Here is an 18432-nt window from a genome sequence, read left to right on the forward strand (position 1 = left end):
GAATCAAGAGTAAGAGTCACATAATGATCTCAACACATTAAAATTCAACATATGATAACAATAAAAACCTTAAATAAACTAGATATAGGTGGATCATACCTCAACATAATAAAGCCTATCTATGACAAACCCATAGCCAAAATCATATTGAATGGGGAAACCTGAAAGCATTTCCTCTAAAATCAAGTACAAAACACAGATGCCCACTCTCACACTTCTTATCCAATATAGTACTTGAAATTTTAACAGAGCAATCACACAAGAGAAAGAATGAAAGGGATGTGATTAGGTTAAAGCCAAATTATCCCTGTTTATAGATGATTTGAAACTATATCTATGAAATTCCAAAGAGTCCACTGACTCTTAGAACTGATAAATTCAGCAAAGTACAAGCTACAAAATAAACATACAAAAATCAATACCTTAAAAAAATAAGTCAGGTACAGTGGTTTATACCTGTAATCCCAACTACTCAGAGGTAGAGATTAGGAGGATCACAGTTTGAGGGCAGCCTAGGCAAACAGTTGGCAAGACTCCATCTCAACATACAAGCCAGGTGTGGTGGAATGTATCTATAATCCCTGCTACACAGAGGGTATAGGTAGAAGGACTGGAGTCTGAGACCAGCCTGGGAAAACAGTAAGACCCTATCTAAAAAATTACTTACAGCAAAAAAGGTCTGGGGCATGGCTCAAGAGCAGAGCACTCACCTAGCAAGCACAAGGCCCTGAGTTCAAACCCAGCGCCACCGAAATAAATAATCCTAGCTTTCCTACATGCCAGTAATGAGCTCGCTGAGAAATCAGAAAACTGCCCCAGTCACAATAGCCACAAAAAAATAAATACCTAGACTAGGCCTAAAAAAGGAGGTGGAAGACGTCTACAATGAAAGTTAGAAAACACTGAAGAAGGAAACTGAAAAATACCCTAAAGATGGAAAGACATCCCATGTTTATGAACAGGGAGAACCAACAGTGTTAAATATGGCCATACTACCAAAAGCTATCTACAGATTCAATGCAATCCCCTTCAAAATACCAATGACCTCCTTCACAGAACTGGATAAAACAGACCCTGTATGGCCAACGCCATTCTGAGCAGAAAGAGCAAGTCTGGAGGCACCAGCATCCCCAACGTCAAGATATACTACAAGGACACAAATGGCATGGTTGTGGCTAAAACAGACTTGCAGACCAAGGGCATAGAACAGATGGCCCAGAACTGAATCCACACAGGTACACCTGGTTGATGGTCAGCAAAGATGCCAAACGCATACATCAGAGAACCGGCTTCTTCAGCAAGTGGTGCTGAGAAGCTGGATTTCAGAATGCAGAATGCAGAATATTAATACTAAGCCCACACATGCTACCCTGAGCATGCACCAACTCAAAGTGAGCCACACCCCAACTTTGAAATGGATGGAGAACACCAGGACACATTTCCAGATGTCGGCAGAGGCAATGACTTCCTGAACAGGACTCCATTAACTCGGGATTCTGCTGTGAGCAAAAACTGGTATAAAGAAGCTTCTGCACAGTCCAAGACACAGTCATCGAAAGAAAGAACCAACTGTTTGTAGACAGTTCTTTCTGTAGACAAAATGGGAGAAAATCTTTTCTAGCCATTATCTGACAGGAACTATTAACCAGAATATCTAAAGAATGCAAAAAAAAAAAAACCAGCAAAAGAACAAATATTCTATTCAAGTAATGTGTAAATGATCTTGAAAGACACTTCCCAAAATTGCACATGGCCAATAAATATATGAAAAATGATACTCCATCTCACCCAGTCACAATGGCTATATTCAAAAAGCCAAAAAATAACAAGTGCAGGTGAGGATGTGAGGGGAAAGGAACTGTTATAAATTGCTGATGGGAACGTAAAATAGTGCACCCATAAGGAAAACAGTGTGGATATTCCTCATCAAACTAAAAATAGAGCTACCATATAATCCAGCTATACCTTGGCATATACCCAAAAGAAACAAAATTGACATATATAAGAGAAAGCTGCATATCCACAGCACTATTAATAATAGCCAAGTTATGTAATCATCCAATGTGCTCCTCACCAGACAAATGAATAAAGAAAGTATGGTGTATATAAACACCATGGAGTATTATTCAGTCATAAAGAAGGATAAAATCATGTCACTTGCAGGACAGATGGAACTAGAGGTCATCATGTAAATTGAAAGAAATCAGACACAGATACGTATTTGTTGTCATATATCATGTAAATTGAAAGAAATCAGACACAGATACATATTTGTTGTCATATTCGGAAGGTAGAATAAAAAAACTGATGACCATGAAAGTAGTAGAAGGACTTCTGTGGAGGAGTAAGGGCCCTAGGAGAGGTGGGTGAGAGGGGAGAGTAAGGGAGAGAAGTTGAGAGGGCAGATATGGCCAAAGAATGATATGTGTATGAGTGGAAATTTCACAGTGAAACCCATTAATTATAATAACAAAAAATTTAAAGTCAACTTTAAATATGAATATGAATGAATATGAATATGAATGCAAAATTCATTCAAAGATGAAAATGTGAGTTTGCTGTGTGACCTGCAACAAGGTAACATGTCCACTCTTACTACTTATCAGCACACCGCTCAGTCTTAGAGTAATTAAACAAGGAAAAAAATAAAGGACCTTCAAACTGGAAAGGAGGAAGTAGAATTCTCTCTACTTGCAGCTGACATGATCTCATACATAGAAAGTCCAAAAAAGAAATCCGCTAAATCAAGTAAATGAATTCAACAAAGTTGCACGATACAAAATAAAATATGAAAACCACTTGTATGTTTATATACTCGTAGAAAATTAAGCACATGAAGTAGCTGGGATTGCATGACACTGATGGTGAGAAGTTTGGGATATATTTCCTGGAAAACAGTGCCTTGTTTATGTATTCACCCTTATCAGGACTGAAGCTGTGACCAGCTTGAGGAGGCAACTTTCACCTTCATTATCATGTGAGATTTCTGGAGTTACTGTGACCTTATGCCAGCAGATGGCAGCAAAATATCTTACCTATCTTTCTTTTCCTTTTGCCTATTTTCTAACGTTCAAGCATTTTTATATTTGTAAATATAGAATATCACTCTGTGTGATTTCAAACTTTCTATTCATCCTACCTTGAATATGTGCAAGGTTTTCCTTCACATTAAAAATCAAATCAGTGTCCAAGCCCCTCCCTGTCCCTTTGTGGAGGCATACAGATGTCCTGGTCTGTCAGAGGGTGTTGACTTTGTCAAGTTCTAACTAAAACCTAATGCTTGTAGACAGACACTGACTTTGGCCATCAAGAAACAGTTTTCCCACACTTTGGCTGAAGTGTATTCTCATTTGCCCTGCAGTGCTTACAGTCCATTCTTTCCTCTCCTGTGCATGTTACCAAGTTAATCGAAGCAAGAAAATTAACAGTGCAGAGTGTACTGAGACTTGTGAATTCTGCTTTTGCCGGTGGTTACTTTTTTCTTCCCTCTTTTGTGTGTGTGCATGTATTCTCAGTACTTTCTGTAACCTTTATCTCTGCTCTACCCTGATCGATTTTTGCCTTTTTGTCTGGTGAGGGGAAGAGACACTCAGGGTCTGGGTGAAAGTATTACATAGAATGAGGAAAAGAGGCAGATATCATTTATATTTTTATATTAAATAAGCTTGGTGTTTTATTATGTTGTACCACCAAATTTCATTAGTTTTTTGAGTGGATAAAAAAACTGTTTAAGAAGGAAAGTCAGAAGGTGGGTAGGTAAATCAGTAGAAACATTTTTTTAAACTATGGTTACCATTATCATTATAATCAGAAAAAAAATTAGGTTCATGTGGTTGTTACTGATATCAAAATTAACAATGGCTTAATCACACATTTTGGGTTTGCTTTGATATTTTTCTTGTCATTATTGTTGCTATTGTTTTACTCAAGGGAAAACCCAGACTTGGGAGATGTAGTACGACAGTTCAAAGAATTAACCACAGATTCAGATTTCTTACAAATTTTGACTTTACCACTTCTATATATGGCCTTTATCTGTCAGTATTAAATATTGCTGAGGTTACTACCATTGTATCAACATTGCTGCCAGCAATAAGGAAGAAGAGCAGGAGGCATTTTTACTTCATATGTTTAGCTACCACTTCATGCTTATCCTTTTTAAAAGTCTGAAATTAGTAAAGAAGCCAACCTATCTGTATAGCAGGTTAAACTATTCTTTATTCTGGGCAGTTGAATATACTTTTAGCTCTCAGCTTTTTTAAAAAAAATCAATGATTCTCTTAAGATGTCACATAAGAACAAGTAATAAAAGAAGCTATCAATTGCTGTCGAGTTGTTACAGAATTATCAGGAAATAAAGGGAAGCTGAAACTACAAAGTTCTATGATCAATATTTCCGAAGATTTAAAACAATGAAAATGACTAGAAATCAGATGTGAAGGAAGACAATATTAAGTAAAGAGCTTGGTGGCCCAAGAACTAATTTAATGCATGCTGAACTCTCAAGGATCTACAGTGGTATTTCATTAGGCTAGATCTGGTCTTTTAAACAGGAAGCAGAAATGGAAAGTAGAGAACACTATCAACCCTCCTTGACCAATATTCTCTTATATCAAATGGAACATAATGATGGCAAGTGGGACCCTGCTACCTACCATCATCACTTTGTCAAGAAGAAATCTGAAGTATATTTGGGAATGGAAGGAGCTGTGGAAATACGATAGTCTTTGTGATAGTCTATCACAAGTGACAATTCTGAGGCTTAAGAAGATGAAGTGACTTTCCCAGAGACACGGAGCTAATAACAGTTAATATTTGTGCTCTATATAGAAGCATTCCAATTCATAGTCCCTGGTTCTTAAACCTTGTTAAACAATTCTCTTGGCAACATCAAGCTATTCCTCAAATTTTCGCATCTTCAATTTTGGGAAGATGTTACATCAATTTAGAGTTATTATTTTAGGATCTGTGTACCATTGAATCAAAAAGCCAGTTTTTACAAGTCATTTTATAATTACCTAAATTACGAATTTTTATGAGGATTCATTTGCTCTATTGCTAAACCTCCCTCGATGCTCATAGTGATGTAGCTTTTATTCACCTTCTATTAATAGTCATGAATATTAAGAAAGTCTGACTTTACTATTTCCTATTCATAATACTCTCAATTTAGCAGGTACTCAATCCCATCCTGCACCTGTTAACATATCTTTAGGAAGCAAAATTCACAGAGTAATCTATGTTAACAGATTGGATATTCTGCTAAATGTTGGTAATAAAATGGTGAGCAAAATCAGACATGGTTCCTACTGACATTGAACTTTGAATTTAGTGGCGTGACAGTTAACAAGCATACTAATGCCACATAAAACTTAATTAAGGAAAATGATGTGGTCTAATGAAAGCAAACAATAAAGACTTTTAACAAATACATCATTAGCCCAATAGAACTAGTAGGAAGTCAGATAGTCATGTTAAGATTCACTGAATGAAGAGTCTTGAAGAGTAGGCTAGAATATTAGACCATGTACAATAACACATGTAAAGTGAAAGACTAAATGTTAGAAAATGGAGAAACAACATAACCCTATGTATGTTTTGGGAAGAAAGATTTGATAATAATGAGAGAATAGCAAGTCTGTGTGTAAAGCAACCTAAGGAAATCATCAGTTTGCTGGCAATTTTAACAGTTCAGGCAAGATATGAGGACTATAAGTAATGAAATCGAGGAGGAGAAATGAATCAAAAAGGCATTTCATTGGTTTCTGAAAGCAATCAACTTAGATCTAGCCTCTGCTTGAGATTCTCCCCAAAACTACTCTAACAAAACTTAAATCCTGTAAGATCTTTCTAACACATTCTTCCTGGGAGATGATGTTCCCCTATGGTGTGCACCTTCTCACAGAAACACATAAAAAACCCAACATGCTCAACTACAGCTGTGCTTCTGGTGGTCTTTGGTGGCTTTAGGACACTGCATGGTGATGGACTTAATATTGGGCAATGTAATCTTGAAGTACTTTTGAAAATTCAGTTTGGGAGTTCAGATGAATGTACTAGAAAATTACTTTGAAAAAATTAATTTCTATTTAAATGTTGAAACATATGTATGCTATGAGTTTAAGGTTCCTGTACTTACTTGTAAGTTTTATAAAATCATCTGCTTTCCATTAATATAAACTCTTAAAACATCATTTTCAAGGATCCATACAGAATGTATTAATTGACAAGTTTAATAAGTTACTAATCAAACTCAAAATTTCTTGAAATTTGTTAAAAATATTCTTCCTACATGCATATTTACTTATAATTGATTCAAAGCCACTTTTAAGGTCTGGGGAAAGTGGCTTAAGTGGTAGAATATTTGCCTAGAAGTGCAAGGCCCAGTATCTTCAAAAGAAAAGGTCACTTTTAATTTTAATGTTGATGCTTCTTTCACATGAGATAACCTATCAGACATAATCTGACAAAGGTTCATAAACTCATTCACAATAAATTCCAAAAATTGTAATTCTATTCATGTCACTGTTTCTTCAGGATTTATATTAGTGATTTTGAATGACTCTATCAAAATATCAAAAATATTTCCACTGAAATATTCTCACTGCAAAATTAATCATGAATGTCTATATTACTGGTTACACAAGAGAAAAATTATGTTCTTTGGCAAGGAGAGAAAGAGAGAAAGATGAGGGGTTGGCTGAGTGATAGCACAATGAACATAACTTCATCCATTGCTTTAGACTGTGTCCATTCTTAGTGAAAGCAACTGAGACAATGAAATATTGCTCTTTAGAACTTTTATGGCAATAAATTGCCCAAATCTTCTGTTCTTTCTCCTGGTTTTCTTTGAAATTTGATTATTTTGTCTATTTAAATACATATTTCTTACTTTTGGCTGTGGTATGCACACTTGATAGGCTTCTCCTCATTTTCTATCTGCCCAACATCAACAGATAATCTTAAGGCTTGATATTTCACTATACAATATTCAAGAATGATACAACCTACTTTTAAATAATTCTGTGTCTAAATAACAGCATCTAAAACTTCATACTCAGAAACAAAATGTAATTAAAAGAAATTACATACAACAATAATTTTTTTTTATTTTTAGTCAAGAATCGAGGAATGTAGGATTATGTCCTATCACAGGGGTTGGGAATGAATTGAGTTCAATTTCAAATAATGACAAACATACTATTCTTATATACAGTCAGGGGTTGACTAAATAATTGGCAGTTCTCTAGAATATGATATTTATTAAAGGCGAGAATATTATTTTAAAGAAAACGTGTATATTGCTAAAACTTAGCAGTATAACTAAATTGTTTAAAACTTAAACTGCAAAACGTTTGCAGAAGGAGAATTTTATCAATGATATTCCTTCAGAATTTTTAATATATGGCAGTTATAAAAATAGATTGGCTTTTAGTCATGATTATTATTGGTTTTTAAAATTCTGTATAGAAGCCTTTACCCATCCTTATTCCTCATACCAGAAGTAGCCTCACCTACAACCCAGTTCTTGTTTCATCACTGCACTATACAGAAATGATCATAAATCAGGGGTTTTCAACCTCAACACTATTTTCATTTTTTTATTATTGTTGTACTGCAGGTATTATAACAGTTATAAAAGTTCTTACAATATATCATAGTTGAATTCACTCCCTCCATCGTTCTCCTTTATACACCCCCCATTCCTGAAATAGTTTCAACAGGTCTCATTTTTCCATTTGCATACAAGTGTACATAGTATTTCCAACATATTCACCCTCTTACACTCTTTCCTTATATCCTCCCCCCTCAATCTCAACACTACTGACAATCTGAATTGGATAATTCTTTGTAGAATGAATCACTAATGACCATGTGGCTAGGGCTGGGTAAGAAAACATCTATAATAAAGCACCCCACTATCTGGAAAGACTTCTGAATTAGACAATGATACATGTGGGGAGACAGGACAGGAAGGAGGACACTGACTCAGTCAATACTTTTATATGACACAATCTTAGCAAAGAACTCAGATGATAATCTCATACCCAGAGAACTCTAAAATCCAGTTTAGAGCCTAAAAAGTCAAAAGTGCCCTCAACAAGCACAGTTTCAGTAGGGTTAACATGGAAAGTTATCAAATTGTCATTGATGAATACTTGGAAGTGATATAGACATAATGTCTAAGAACTGGACAAAAATTCAAACCAAACCAAACAACCACCATCATACCTTCTTTAACTCTAGTCCTCACAACACTGAATTCCCTCAAGGAGAAGCTAAGTGACCTGCTAATTTTAACTCCCTAGGCTATCCATCCACGTTTCTTGGTTTTGATGGGCAAGTGATTCAACAGATTTAGAACAAAATCCTTGCTCTCTGACCATCATGTCCAAATTAAAAATGTTTTCTCTTCACAGGTTTTTATACCATCACTGTGGTCTCTCCAAATTTCCATCTTTATGATTTCATAAACTTAAGTAAAAGTGTGAGAAGGATATTTAAGAAATTTAATTTCTATGCCTAAGAATGTTTTGAGGAACCTTTGTGAAAAACCTTTGAGATTACATATTCTATTTGTGCAGTACGAATTTTTTGGTGGTACTAGGCTTTTGATCTTGGTTTGGGGGGATTGTTTGGTTGATTTTGACAGTATTATAGTTTGAACTCAGGTCTCCTGCTTGCAAGGCAGATGTTTTATCACTTCAGCCATGCCTCCAGTCCATTTTTGCTTTAGTTATTATTCAGGTATTATCTTGTGTTTTAACCCCCTGGGGCCAGAATGGACCAGGATCTTCCTACTTGTGCCTCCCAAGTAGCTGGGATTACAGACATGAGCCACTGTACCTAGTCTAATACTGTGGTTTTGAACTTGGGGCTTCACACTTGCAAATCCTCTCCACTTGAGCCACGCACCAGACTTTTTTGCTTTAGTTATTTTTCAGATAGGATCTGATGCTTTTTGCCCAGCCTAGCCTCAGACCATAATCCTCCTACCTCCACAGCTAGCCCTAGAGTGTCTCTTACTGCCTGCTTGTATTTAACTAATTTTCTCTGCTTGGAATCTTCCCCTTGTTGAAGTTTCCTATTGAAGTGCTATCCTTCCTTCAAAACCAGACTCAAATCCAACTTCCTTTAGGAAAACTTCTAGTCAAACTGTTCTCTAACTCCCCTATAATACTATTAGTACTTCATACTACTCTAGCACTTAGTATAGTCTACCTTGTTTTTAGATTTTTGAACAATCCCATTGTCATTTTTGTAGTTCCTACTAAACCTAGTACAATGTTTTGCAAAACAGATGTCGAAAAATGTTTGTTAAATAAGCCAATCACTATGTTGAAAATGAATCTGAACTGGGTTTAAATGTTTCCTGAATTTAGCATTGTTCTTATTACAGTCTTTGTGGCAATAATCATGAGCCTATATTGGGCTAATTGGTAATAAAAGAAATAAATCATATTTAGGATTTATAGTTTATAAAGAGTATCACATCATTAATTGTTGAATAATCAATAATTAGGCAAATGGTATGGTGCTCCCAAATTAATAATGTAATCTACACATTCATATCACAGAGCTGCTATAAAACTGCCACCAATGATTTTATGTAAAGAGACTTACCTGCACTTAGTGACCTCTGCAGCCTTAGGTATATTTGTTATACATAAGACATGAATCCATAATATGTACCATTCCTGTCTCATGAACTTACTGTGAAGATTAAATGTAACAATGAAAACAACAGTTTAAACTATTGAGAGGTAACTGTTCTCATCTAATTATCACAGCATGATAATCATTTTTACGAATGAAAAGTATTGTTATGGAAAGTGTATATGATTTTCTTAAGGGCATGTTAACTATTAAGAGGCACAACTGGAAGTCAGGCACTGGTGGCTCATGCCTGTATTCCTAGCTACATGGGAGGCAGAGATTGAGAGGCCCACAGTTCAAGGACAGCCTGGGCAAATAGTTTGAGAGACCCCATCTCAATAACAACAAAAGCAAAATGGACAGAAGGTATAGCTCAAGTGGTAGAGTGCCTGCTTTGTAAGCATGAAGCCCTGAGTTCAAACCCCAGTCTCACCAAAAAAAAAGGCACAACTGGAATTTGGTATCAAAGAGTCTGATGCCAGAGCCAAAGCCCTTAGCTAAAATACTAAATTGATAAATAAATGTTAGCTCTCTCACTTTAAATACTGTAAAACATTAACTAGCTATTTCAAAATAATAAGATCTAAAATTTCTAAAATAAAATTCTATTTTCAGATTTCCTAGAGGCATAATATAATAAATTTAATGAAAACATTACACAAAAATTCAAATAATACTTAGTAGAAAAAACTGTTGGATAATTGATTTATAATGATATTAGCTTAGTGATTTGCCAATTACTTGTCTTCTTTAAAGCAGCTAGTTGTATTCTTCAGTATATTACACATTTAAAGAAATACTGAATTTTAAATAAATCTAGTAGTGTTTCACTTAAGAAGGTTTTTGTTTTATATCTCAAACACTTAATATTAAAATTTGAAACTTTAAGCATTAAAGACCTATAAAAGCAGGAAGATCTATCAGTTCTCCTTCTAATTTAGATGCTGTCCTATGCATTTGTGTTGCTTTCTTCAACTTTGTGTTAGGTGCAGTGTGAAATTCAGAGAACAATACTGCCACCCAGAGATTGAGGACTGAAAATGCATAGTCAGAATGAAAAATTCATTTCACTAATTTTGAATTGTGAATGAAACACTAAGTTCTACCATTGTGTTGAATTACTAACAATTACCAAAGGCTGTAAAGGCCAAGCTTAAGAAAAGTGACAAGATTCTCTTTGACTCATTCACTCAGGTAAAAAAAAAAAAGAAAAGAAAGAAAGGTGTCGATTTACAACCACCTTCTTGGTAAAGGTCCATATTTTTCAAACAGCCATGACAGAATTAGAACATAGGTGGGAAAAAATGCATTAAATAGAAAAATATGATAAAAGCAATCGAAATTGAAGAGGTAAATGAGAAAACTCAACAACCACTTCTAACCTACCTCCAAAAAAGAACTTCTAGGAGAATAAAGCTACCTGAATTTGACTATTCATAATAACAAATATTAACTATCACTTCAATGTACAATCTATCCACACTAAAATCAAGAACAAGGTAGGGACATACTGACATTACTAACATTGTTTTGGAAGTTCTAGCAAAAATAGCAATAGATTAAAATGTTTATAAAAGACTGAACAGAGAGGTAATTATTTTTCCTGGTAATATAATTGCATATTTAGAAAATAACTTCCACCCCAAAAAAGTACTTGAAAAAGTGGTAACAAATATGCCAAAATATTCACATTTGTGTCTATAGTGACAATAACTAAAGTAGAAATGAGAGAACACATCCTATAAAAACTGCAACAAAAATCATGAGAATGATTCAAATTTGATTTAAAAGTTAATACTAACACCTGACACAAAATTTAAAAGAACACAATGAATAAAGGCTTTACACATGTACCCAGCCATTTATTTTTTCCCTCTACAGAACAAAGATACTATACAAACAAATAAATGTGGTATGTGTATGTAACAAATATCCTCCCTATAAACACAAACAAAAACACTCTATAGGACAGTGCTACTTATTCATTGTAAAATATATCATGAAAGTCTTCAACTCCATTAAAAAAGAGATTTTTAATAGGTCTTTAATTAATTGGTTATATATTGATTGACAGGTTCCCCATCAACTTTTGTCGCTGTTTAGACCATAAAGTTTATTAACAAAGGAATACACTTTCAATAGATTGAAAGTGGGACTCTCTACAGTGAGAACAACCCCCTATAATCTTTTACAAACACTCAGGTAATGAATACCTTTCTAAATGCATCATTTTAATTTGTACCAGTATAACTATAGCATATTTTTTCTAGAAGTCAAATGGCTACCTCAATAGTAATAATACTTATTTAATAGCTTTATTGACATATAAGGCATACAAAATTGATATTTTAATATATGCATATACTGTGATCAAGATGATGAAAACATCAATCACCCCAAAAGACCCTCTGTCATTTCTCCCTCCCATCCTTACATCCATCCCCTCTACTTCCCTGAGTAACCACTGATCTGGTTTTATCAATATACATTACTATTACCTAGAATATTACTCTTTTTGTCTGGATTCTCTCCCTCAGCATAATTATTCTAAACTTCATCCTTGTTGTAGTATTTATCAACCCTTTTTATCTCTGAATTTTACTTTTATTAAAATTCGTGTCTCTGTACATCGTATTCTTGTGTATACTCTCGAGTCGACAATCATGTTCTGCGTTCACTCTATGAACCTGGCACCATCTAGGCGAGTGGCTAGGCAAAGTCAGAAGAAGCCGCATGTGTTTCCTGGGTGTGTGACTCGCCTTTACATAAAGAACTTTCACTCCTTTTTGCTGCTGAGAGGAGTTTTGTTGTGTGTTGCATGTGTGTGCAACGCAGTATATTCCTGTTGAATGGAATTTTGGATTGTTTTTATATTTTGGCTGTTAAAACCACTCTAAACACTCATACACAAGTCTTTATATGAATACGTACTCTATTTAGGAGAAATCCTTTATCACATGGCTTGTGAATGTAAACTTACGAAACTGACTGTTTCAAAAATGGTTTTACCATTTTACATTACTACCAGTGATGCTGAAGAGTTCAGTTGCTTCATAGCCTAGCTTGCACTGATTTTAGCCACTCTCCTAGGTAAACAATGATATCACATTGGGGTGCATTTCCCAGAAGACTAACGGTGCAGAACATATTTTCATGCACTTATTTCCTATCCACAGATCTTTTTAAATCAAGTATCTGCTCAGATTTTTTGCCTATTTTATTGAATTATTTATTGAATTTGGAGGCTTTATATATATTCTAAATCTATAATAAAATATGCAATTTGCAAAATTTTTTTCTCCATGTATGGTTCTCTTTTTACTCTAGTACTGCCTTTTGAAGAACAGAAGTTTTATTGTTGATTCAGTACAATTTGCCAATATACTTTTATATGGATTCTTTTTTCCAAGAAACCTTTAACTAATTCAAGGTCACAAAACTTTTGACCTATTGTCTTCTAGAAGTCTTAGTTTTTGCATTACATGCTAAATTTAGTTGTGATCTGGTAACATATGACTACACCTTAAGAAAAGTGAAAAATGACAGAACTGGAAGTAACACGCATGTTAGATGAGGAAAAGATAATTTGAGGCAATCTAAAAGGATCTTCAAAAAACTGAGCATTATGGAAATGGAAATAATTCCTAGAAGGGATGGGTAGAACCTGACCTGGTCTCAAATAGTACTGCTTTATGAGATGGTACAGGGAGGATATCACAGGTAAAGGAGAGAGTATGAGCTAAGGAAAAGACAAAAACAAACAAAAAAATGCTGTGTTGGACAGGTGGTTCATGCCTGTAATCCTAGGTACTTGGGAAGCTAGAACCAGAAGGATCAAGGCTCAAGGCAGCCCAGGCAAATAGTTCCTTAGACCCCCATCTCCAAAACAGATCAAAATGGACTGGAGGTGTGGCTCAAAGCGGTATAGCCTCTACTTTGCAAGTTCAGAGCCCTGAGTTCAAACTCCAGCCCCACTGTGCCACCCTCCAAAAATAATACTGAGGCTGAGGAGGCTGTAGTGGTTAGATAAGGTGCTAAGGTGGCCAAGAAAAAAAAATAAAAGATAAAAGGCAGACAAGAAATTCTTTTTAATAAGCTATCTTCTGAAGCAATAATGCACCATAACATCTTCTCCCAAATTAGAAGACAAATTTCCTTAACATTCTACATTTAACTTTATTATCTGACATTTTCCTATGTATTCATTTTCCTATGTTTCTGCTTCTCACGTGGAGCTAAGAAGACTCCTGCTCTCCAAGAGCTCAGCTTTACAGTTTATAATTTAATGTGTGATCTAGTAATTCAGCAGTTAATCCATTTGTGCCCAAATCACACATCAAACTAAAAAAAAAAAAATCCAAATCGGTCTGAGATATTCTAAGCAGTTAGGAACATGGGCTCTGGACAGGGCTTTATTTTTTGAACAAATGCTTACAAGTGGGCTTTCACTTAATATACTTTGGTCACAGTTTTTAAATTAATAATTAGTAATTTAGTCTTCAAATTTGAATGTTGTACGTGAACTCCAGAGGGACAACTGAACATGTGCCAAGGGTTTGCAGTCTCAGGCCATGTGCTGTTCTGCCAGGGCAACCTCTCCAGGTGACTTCTCTGGCTTCCCGCTCCCATTTCCCCAGCCAGCAACTGCTACAAACTGTCCAACACATGCACTCCTACCTGAGTCTTGCACAGGGACTCAGGCACCTTCCAGGGTCTGCGCTGGTACCTATCCTTGATAGTGCCTCATTAACCAGTTTTAAAAAATAAAATAAAGACCACCACCAGGTCAAGTTGAGACAGTGGAATATTTTCCTGCTTCTTGAATGAGGGATCCTGCATTTTCGTTTTGCACTGAACACTGCAAATTTTGTGGCGTACCTGAGGTCATGTAGCTGTAGAGAGACCAGCTATGAGAGTCTGAGCAAGGCACTTGACCTCTCTGAAGTCAGTTTTCATCTGTAAAATAAGAACACCAGTTTCTATCTCATTGGATTTCTGCAACCATTTTGGGGATAATTGTGCAAAACATGTGACCCAGCACTTTGTAAAGCCCCAACTCAAATTAGCCTTTATAAAGGACTCCATTTTTTGTCTGACAGGAAAATTGTTTTTCTGAATTCAATAAGAACCCCTTGAGTTGACAACACACTACAATCACCTGATGCCATAGGAAGGTCTGCGCAACTAACAGCCATTCTGGCAAAGCACTGAGAAAATGACCTTCCCGGTCGCTTCCTGGAACAGCTCGCTGAACCAAAAAACAAGAAGTCGGCAGTATATTCCGTCTACATCTTAAATGCTTATAAACCCCATCCCGAAGTTCATTCTGGACCGATACCTCTTAATATCAGCCCCTTTCCTCTCTTAAGAGAATGAATAAAACTTTGCTTCTGTTTCAATTCTTGTTTTTTCTGAGAAATTATTTCATACCCTGCACACCGCCCTCACGGACTGAGACCTAACACACCTGACTAAGTTTTCCGGTCAATACTGGAATGTGTTCATTAATAATTACATGTTAGCTAATTCAAAGTAAGACTCAATTGTCTGCTGTATGCAGACCAATACTTCAAAATTACCATTCTTACGGGCAGTAGCAAATGTGCACCTTGTCTTTTTGCTTCAAATGTTCAATATACCTAAACTTAATCTTTCTTTCTACAATGCGCAGGAAAAAATACCCAGACCTCGTCTGCACGGGAACAAAAAACCTGTGAGGGTCTAACAAGATTTGCTTGTTCTAAATGCAGACATCTCCACAAACGCTAGGTTAAAAATCTCGGAAAAAATCGCCCACACGAGTACTTGACTCGTTCACAAACGCTTTCACTATCCCCCATTAGAAGACAAAACTCAAAGCCCTTACAACGCCACGCTGAGTCTCCAACGAGATACAGTAAAACGAACATGGCGAGACCTAACTGTTTCCACTAACATCAGCCAATACAACCACCTCTGGGTTCCCGACTCTATCCGGGTTTCCAGCGGAACTCGCATTTCCGGCTGCGACAACCTCTGCGCCGGAAGTTACGTATCTTAGTTCCGGTTTTCTCCTCCCTGCCCCGGCGTCCCGTCTATCTGGCGTCAGCTCGCGCAGACGGCGCATGAGTTTTGGGCGGAAGAGGCTGCCATTGAGGGGCGTGGCGACGCATCCGAGCTGTGGCTGGGCACACTTCACGTGCGGGTTGTGGCGGACCCTTTTCCTGAGTGTACCATGGCTCAGCAGGGAACCTTGAACCTTAATAATGAGGTGAGCTGATTTTCGGGCCCTCGCACCCAGCTCCTCTGCGTCTTTCCGATGCGTGCGTGATTCCCGCGATGCGGCTAGTTCTTGATGCGCCCATGCGGGTTTCCAGGAACTCGGAGTTTAGGAGCCGGTACTCCGCGGGTTTGAGGTGACTGAAACAGACACATCTCTGGTCCTCAGACTCCGCCAACTTCATCGGGTGTTTTTGGAAGGTCATTTAATCAGTGGTCGTTTTACAGCGTTCTCTGTAAAATGAAGCTAATGAATGTACCTTCCTCGTAAAGTGACTGTGAGAATTGAATTAAGTGTTTGCACAGTGCCCGAGTCTTAATAACCTCTCGGTGCACACTGCCTGCTTATAAGTGGTTGTCGAATATGATGGGGAGGAATTAAAAGCTGTAGCTTGTCGCGTCAAGTTACTGAACTTGAATGAGACTGTGTACGTCTCGTGCCTCATTTTCTGCATTTACTGTTCCCATTTGTCTGCTTGCATTTACGGCAAAACTTCAAGAACGCGCTGTTTATACTTGCTATCCCCGAACTCTTTCTCTGGTTCCTTCTTAAACCCAGTCTCGTCTGACATTTGACCTTACCACTACTTCTACTATAACTAGTCTGCCATGTTTGTTACTTAAGCCTTTCTATTCAAAAAAGTAGTAAATTATCTGAAGTCTTAAAGCTCAAAAAAGCAAGGATCAAAGGAGGATCTCCCAGCTCCATGCGGCAAAGGAAGTTCTTTATCCCCTTTCTGCTGGATATCTTAAGTGTCTGTTAGGAGCAATTCACGGTTCAGATTACACAGCCGTGTAAGATATACTTTGTATTTTCTAGTAACCTTCAGTCAGGCAGGGGAATCTTAAGAAGCACCCACCCATGATACAGAATGCTCCCCCACACACCAGAAAAAAACTAGTCGGGCAGAAAAGTTTAAAGAAGGCAAAGTCACAAATAGTGGTATTCGTCCTTGGTCTTGGAGGATCTTTTTTTGCAGTGCTGGGGTTTGAACTCAGGACTTACACCTTGAGCCACTTCACCAGCCCTTTTTTTGTGATGAATTTTTTCGAGATAGGATCTCGCGAACTATTTGAACGGGGTGGATTCCAACGGTGATCCTCCTGGTTTCTGCCTCCTGAGTAGGTAGGATTACAGTTGTGAGCTACCAGCATATGGCTCTGAGGATCTTACACAGGCATTGCAGGCAATGATTCAGTAAAGGGGAGGAAAGTGTTCCAGGCAGAGGAGCCTGTATAAGCAAGGGAGGGGTGACAGTACGAAACCCTTTGGATGATAGAGAGATGTTGAAAAGTCCTCACTGGTAAAACCTTGTGGGATGAAGTAGAAAATAAAACTGAACTGCCTTACTACACATTAAGTCTGGATTTCAGGAGGCCGTGAATTATAGGCTATATTGAAAAGAAAAAAATGAAGGCATTTATAATTTATTTATAAACCTATACTAAACTTGTGCTTTGTGCCAGAAAACTACTGGTGGGCTATTTCCCATTAGGGTACCTATGAGATATAAAACATGTTAAATCAGAAAAATGCCCTCGGGAATTCATAGGAAACACTAGTTAGCTCCATGTTCAATTGTGATTTTGATAGTGGTAATGACAGGGAACCAGTCATGTAAGGCTCTCTTTTTTTCACTCCACTAATTTCCACTTCTCTTCAAAATAGTTGCTTACTTAGTCTAGGTGAGGTGTTTATTTCTTGTGCAACCAGAATACTGTCTATGCTACAAACACCTGTTTCCATTTCCCTTGTTTATGTATCTATCTTCTGTAACATATGCTTGATAAATGTTTGCTGGGTGACTGAATGAATTTATCAACTCAGAAAGTGTACATTATCTCACGCTGAAAATTAATATTTCTAACATGAAGGGGAGAGATAAAAGTGAAGATGATGGTTTCTAAAATTAATGAGAACAACTACAAATGTAGTCATGTATTGCATAATGATAGGAACGTGTTGTAGAAAATGTGTCCTTAGGTGATGTCCTTGTGTGAATGTCATAAGAATCACACAAACTAAACTACAAAGTCATTATCACTAGGTGATACAGTCTTACGGGACCACCGTCATGTATATGGCCCATCAAAACTTTGGTATGTAGCACTGTATAAGTATATTTACATAAAAATGTAAAAACATACTACAGAAAGATAAAGGACACTAACTAGAAAAAAAACAGAAAATATGACAAATAAAGGATTAATGTCATTACTGTAAAGTAGCTTGTGTAAATTAAGAAAAACTTGTCTCATAGAAAATGGATGGGAGAAATGGATCAAAAGCTTCTCCCAAGAGGAAATATGCCTGAAAAAGAGTTTGGATTCCCTGTTTCAGATCTTTCCACCACTTTTCCATAACAGCTGCTATTCTGGTTCAAATTATATCTCCATCCATAACTACAGTACTGCCCTCCCAGCTACCCACATTGACTCTTCTCAGAGTTGATCTCCATACTGCTGCAGCTGGAGTGCTTTCTTCAACACATATCTGATCGTGTCACTCGCTTGCTT

The 18432-nt window shown here is 36.7% G+C and overlaps 1 protein-coding gene and 1 long non-coding RNA gene across 5 annotated transcripts in view; one reads left to right on the forward strand and one right to left on the reverse strand.

The window, feature by feature from the left end:
* The window catches only part of LOC141424113 (uncharacterized), a 365978-nt gene extending 350313 nt beyond the window's left edge, over window positions 1–15665 (reverse strand). For 3 of the 4 annotated variants that reach the window (XR_012448978.1, XR_012448977.1, XR_012448980.1), the window contains exons 1-2: window positions 15524–15665; window positions 14536–14613 (exon numbers count right to left, since the gene is read on the reverse strand). This is a non-coding gene — a long non-coding RNA (uncharacterized lncRNA). Of the gene's footprint in view, window positions 1–14334; window positions 14614–15523 lie in introns of all 4 variants that reach the window. The other variant, XR_012448979.1, reaches the window with a different exon arrangement.
* Window positions 15666–15727: 62 nt separating this feature from the next.
* The window catches only part of Srfbp1 (serum response factor binding protein 1), a 55357-nt gene continuing 52652 nt past the window's right edge, over window positions 15728–18432 (forward strand). The window contains exon 1 of the mRNA XM_074076558.1: window positions 15728–15907. Within this exon, the coding sequence (XP_073932659.1) occupies window positions 15872–15907 (36 nt within the window). The 5' untranslated portion in view covers window positions 15728–15871. The remainder of the gene's footprint in view (window positions 15908–18432) is intronic.

The sequence above is a fragment of the Castor canadensis genome, chromosome 6 (assembly GCF_047511655.1).
Source record: "Castor canadensis chromosome 6, mCasCan1.hap1v2, whole genome shotgun sequence".
NCBI classification, from domain to species: domain Eukaryota; kingdom Metazoa; phylum Chordata; class Mammalia; order Rodentia; family Castoridae; genus Castor; species Castor canadensis.